General features: G+C 34.9%; 1 protein-coding gene across 1 annotated transcript in view; it reads left to right on the top strand.

Annotated features, from left to right (window-relative positions):
• Window positions 1–5,695, top strand: part of TUSC3 (tumor suppressor candidate 3) — a 182,359-nt gene that overhangs the window by 111,961 nt on the left and 64,703 nt on the right. Inside the window, exons 4-5 of the mRNA XM_012640947.1 lie at window positions 364–504; window positions 3,421–3,561. Coding sequence (XP_012496401.1) covers window positions 364–504; window positions 3,421–3,561 — 282 coding nt within the window. The remainder of the gene's footprint in view (window positions 1–363; window positions 505–3,420; window positions 3,562–5,695) is intronic.

Here is a 5,695-nt window from a genome sequence, read left to right as displayed (position 1 = left end):
TACCAGATTGCAATATTTTCCTTTTACACTTTCAGTCCCTTCTTTCTTTACCCTAATAATAGATCTAGAAGGGAAAAGAATGAAATGGCTGATAAAATATAGGGAATAAAGCTGATAATATGAATGATACCTGTTAAATGTGAGAGTTCAGAGGACTTAGTCAAATTTACAAGTTCTTTTTCATTCAGTAGTGCATTAAGATGAATAAAAACAGAAATACAACTCTGGAAAACCACTTGGATTTTAATAATAAACGCTATCTTTCCAAAATTTGTGCAGAAGAAGTTTTTTAAAAAATTAGATTAATGATATATGAGAATATTGGAATATTACATTTAATATTTTTGATCTTGTGTTTTACAGCTCAACATGAACTCTGCTCCTACATTCATGCATTTTCCTCCAAAAGGCAGACCCAAGAGAGCTGATACGTTTGACCTTCAAAGAATTGGATTTGCAGCTGAACAACTTGCGAAGTGGATTGCTGACAGAACAGATGTTCATGTATGTTTTTATTATTTCCCACAGTTTTAATAATAGGCTGATTAGTTTTTAATAATAGGCTGATTGGTTAGAGTATTATAATAAGGCCAGAATAATTTTTTTTATTTATCTATGGATAATCTCTCCTTGTATAAAGAGATCTGTGTTTGATAGCCATAAGCTGACTGTTAGGTGAATTCACATGGTTTTTAGAATAATGGTTCATTAGTACTTTAAAAACCATTGAAAAGTATAGAAGTTAGGCACAAAGTAATTTCAGAGGCTAAAAAATATATTGAAAATGGTTCAGTGTTATTAGTAATCAAAGAAATTCTAATTAAAAAGTAAGATGTATAGTTTTTATTTATCTTTTGGGTAAATTAAAAAGGATAATACCCACTTTAAAACCATGTGGAAAAATACCTACTCACATTTACTGCTTTGGGTACTATAAAGTGGTATAACCATTCTAACAGAATGTGTTATATCTTTATTTTATGTAATTTAACTTAACAATTCCACTTCTAGGAATTTAACCTAAGGATGTAATCAGGGATGATTTAAATTTTTAGCCATAGAAATTTATTTTAATGGAAAAAATTGGAAAGAAATCCAATGTCTAGAAAGTAAGAGACTAAATAAATGTACTATGGCATAGCCAAAAAATGATTTGCAAGAATATTTTGCAGAGAATGAAGCTGAAAGTATAACAAGGGAAAAAGTAGGTTAGAAAAATAATATTTATAGTATGATCTAGAATTTTGTTTTGAAACATAAACATGAGTATAAATATAGTTTATTCTGGAAGGAAATGAACCAAAATGTTGATGATAGTTAATACTTATTTGGCAGTCTTATGGCTATTTTCCCCCTAATCTTACCAATGTTTTCTTTTCTTTTTTTAATAGATATACCACAGTTTATTTATCCATTCATCAGTTGGTGGACATTTAGATTTTTTTCTACAGTCTTTTATTTTTCATCAGTGTGCTAAGGATCTCTGTAATCTTTCCCACAAAATTGATCTCACATCAGCCTTGAAGGAAGAGACCATGTAACACCTGCAGTCCTCCTTTTTCTTGTACAGGAAAGTTTAGATTTTTCCTCTGGAGGTTCAATATTAGGAGTCTGTTGAAATGAACAGATGATAGGTTAACAGGAGAAAAGGCTTACAAATTAATGTGCACATGTGCATGAGAGCCACACAAAATACGAGACTCAAAGAAGGGCCAGATGGTTGAAGTTTAAATACCCTCTTCATAAGGGAGAAGGAAATGGAGGAATGTAGGCAATTTTAGAGGAAAAGTAAATGATATTTAGGGAAATTGAATGGGCCCTAAGAGCAGACAATAGTCAGGGACAAAGTTTCTCTGGGTTCTGGGGGAGGTGGCAACAAGTCACGAAAGGTGAGGGGCAGAACTGCACTGCAAACAAAGGTACTCTGATTAGTTGGGTAAAATCTCTCAGGTAAAAAAAAAAAAAGTTGTTTTGGAGCAGCCTTCAGGAAGAATAGGCAATAGCCTGTTTGGGTGTGGTGACTTTTAAAAGGTGGAAACAACTAAAATATCCATCAACTAATGAATGGATAAAAAAAATGTGGTATATCCATACAAGGGGATACTATTCAGCCATAAAAAGGAATGAATTACTGATACATGCTACAACATGGATAAACCTTGAAAACATTGTGCAAAGTAAAAAAAGCCAATTATAAAGGACCACACATTCTATATGAAAGTCCAGAATAGAAACATCTATTAGAGAAAGTAGATTTGTAGTTATTGTACTTAGGGCTGGAGGTTGGGGGATTAAATGGGTGATTGAGATGATTAAAATGTCTAATGACTGTGGTCATTGTTGCACATATCTGTGGTGAATATACTAAAAACCATTGAATTGTACACTTTGAATAGGTAAATTATATGGTATGCAGATCACATTTCAACAAAACTGTCAAAAAATAGCAGTATAAAAAGTTCCAATTTCAAATGATACAAATATTACACCCTCATCGTACCCCAACCATTTACTAGATGATCCCATTTTCCATGGGGTGGAACCAGAGCAACTCTGGGTTGAGTTATTTAAATAAGGTTTACATATGGTTGAGTATATTCACCTAAAATGAGGAGGAAGTCACTTTACATGGCCATGATTTTTTTGTTTTAAAGAAAGAATGCTTACATTTGTCTTTTATTGCTGAATTTCTCTGTTTGGCCTACTAGGGCCCAGTGGACGAAGAAACATGTTCTAACAACATATTCTTTTTTTAATTTTTAAAAAATTATTTTTGTGTGTGTGTGTTTTTGTTATTTGTTTTGTTTTGAGATAGGGTTTTGCTCTGTTGCCCAGGCTGGAGTGCAGTGGTACGATCACAACTTACTGCAACCTCCAATACCTGGGCTCAAGCGATCCTCCTACCTCAGCTTCCTGAGGATCTGGGACTCCAGGCACATGCCACCATGCTTGTCTAATTTTTTCTTTTAATTTTTTGTAGAGATAGGGTCTTACTAGGATGCTCAGACTGGTCTTGAATTCCTGGCCTCAAATGATCCTATTGCCTTAACCTCTCAAAGCATTGGGATTACAGGCATGAACCACTGTGGTTGGCCCAATTTTTAAATTTCTATGTGTTTAGGGGGTACATATGCAGATTTGTTACATGGATATATCACGTAGTGGTGAAGTCTTAGCGTTTTGTGTAATACTTACCTGACTAATATGCGTAGTATGTAGGTAATTTCTCAGCCATGATTTTTTAAGGCATATATGTTTTGACTTACAAAGAGAGTAAAAGTAGTGTTAGTGCCAGTTATAAAAAGTAGGGTAGAATGTTTCTGAATTCTTTTTTTTGAAAATTGGAAGGACTAGAATTTGGTCAAGAGAAAAATTTGGTATTACTCTTTCACTTTAAAAATTTTCATTGGATTTTTTCAGATTCGAGTTTTCAGACCACCCAACTACTCTGGCACCATTGCTTTGGCCCTGCTAGTGTCGCTTGTTGGTGGTTTGCTGTATTTAAGAAGGAACAACTTGGAGTTCATCTATAACAAGACCGGTTGGGCCATGGTGTCTCTGGTATGTTATCGCATTGACTAATAGATAAGACATAAACTCTGCCTGTAAGGAATGCATTGTGGGGATGTAGAAACTGATCACAGACAAAATAGTGTAACATTATACATGCTGTGATGGAGGAAAGCATGGAGTACTGTAGGAATACATAGAAAAGACACCTAACCTAGAGTAAAGGGAATCATGACAGCCTCCCCAGAGTGTGACATGAGCTGAGTGTTGAAGAATAAATGAAATTCTAAAGCTTTTAAAGCCAAGTATTCAACAAACATGAAGCCTGGGATATCCAGAGAACTACAATTCTGTGTAGCTAGAGCAATGATGGCAAGGCAAGAGGGAGTAAGAGATGCTCCTGGAGAGGAAAGAATGGAACTCTCTTGTCTACGAGAGTATGGGTTTTCGTGCACTGGCAATAGAAGCTATTAAAATGTTCCAGAGATAGAGGGCTTGGTTTATAAATCACACCTTGTGTACCTCTGTGTCCCCAGCCTGGAGCACAGATCCTGGTAGGGGCTGAGCAGATACTCAGCCCAGCATTGTTTTATGGGCTCCCTCTCGCTAATCCTACGTGAAGACAGAGAGATAAATGAAAGGCTCACTTCCTTTTAAGGCTTAACACCCCACAGTCCTGGAGAGAAACGCATATAAGTGATGTATAGGAGGTATTCTCAGTCAGACTTATATTCCCTTTCACTGACCTGAAAGAAAGAAAGAAACAAACAATAAACAAACAACCAACGCATTCCAGAGATAAATAAATTTATGTTTTGGAGCAACCATTCTGGTAGCATGGACAGTTGATTGAAAGGGGTAAGTAAGGCAGCTGGAAGACTGGTTAAGATAGTATTAGGAGAATCTAGGTGAACATGTTCCTACTTCAGTTTGTACAAAAGTATTTTTCTTCTCTATGATTATGATCATGATAGATTTCTTTAAAATAAGTAGCTAATAAAATGAAAATGTAAACATTATATTAATAAAATGTATTCAGACAATAATATTGTCTGATATTTAATAGTTATAGTAATGAAAATACTGATGTTAAAATATAAATAGCATAAAATCTTAAGCTTCATAAGGACATGTTTTTGTTCCTTGCTTTATCCCTGGCTTCTAAATCAGTTTTTTAGCATATAGTAGGCTTTCAGCAATTAAATCTTGAATGAATAAATGAGAAAAACCTATTTTTTTCTTTACAATTCAGGGTACATGTCAGTTATTGAGGATTTCCAGCTGAGGAGAAGGACCATCTTTATCTTATTCGTTGTTGTTATATCCCTAGTGTCTAGTAAAATACCTGACATACAGTAGAGTACTCAGTAAGTAACTATCAGATGAATAAACTAAACTGAAAAGATTTCATGGATAACCATACGTAGGCCATGAGTAAACCTTGGGTAGGGTAGAGGGGTCGACTGGGTTGACACAGCATTAGCAAGATGTAGGTGGAGGTATTATCATCATGGATGTAGGGGGAAGCAACAAGAGTGGCCTGAATGAAGAATCCAGTTCCAATTAAGGAGCGATGGGACATGGTGCTATTTAGGAGTATAGGAGCACATTGTGGAGGGCTTTGGAATAACAAATAATATTTATTGAGCTTACATCATGTATCGTGCAGTTTTAAGTGCACTACATGGACTAACTTACCATGAATAAGTAATCCCCACAGTTTAAGAAGATTGATACCAATATTGTCCTAATGTTATAGGCAGGAAACTAAGGCCCAGAGCAATGAACTTGCCAAAGGTTGCACAGATGCTGAAGACAGGCCTGAAACTCAAGTATCGTACTTTAAGAACCTTTATTCTCAACTACTGTGATAAACCACCGGGTAAAGTACTGTCAACATGCCAGTGGTCTTAGAAATATTAAAGGTTCTTAGGTGGATACTACTATTTTAAAAATATTTTAGTCTGTTAAGTATGTTAGTATCCCAAATGAAGATGCCCCCCTAAAGAAAGAAAAAGACATTTCCTCGATTTCAAAATACACTTTGCCTAAAACACTGCATTAAATCTATAGCATAAATAATAAACTTGAATGTACTGTCTAAATTCACTGAAATGATATTCCTGTGAATTAAAGAATTTATTTTTCTCACATAACAATTTCAAATTCGTAAATGGTTTTTTTA

This window comes from Propithecus coquereli, unplaced genomic scaffold, assembly GCF_000956105.1.
Source record: "Propithecus coquereli isolate 6110/MARCELLA unplaced genomic scaffold, Pcoq_1.0 Scaffold159, whole genome shotgun sequence".
Taxonomy (NCBI): Eukaryota; Metazoa; Chordata; class Mammalia; order Primates; family Indriidae; genus Propithecus; species Propithecus coquereli.
Note: the sequence above shows the minus strand (reverse complement) of the source record. Positions and strands in the feature narration are given on the sequence as shown.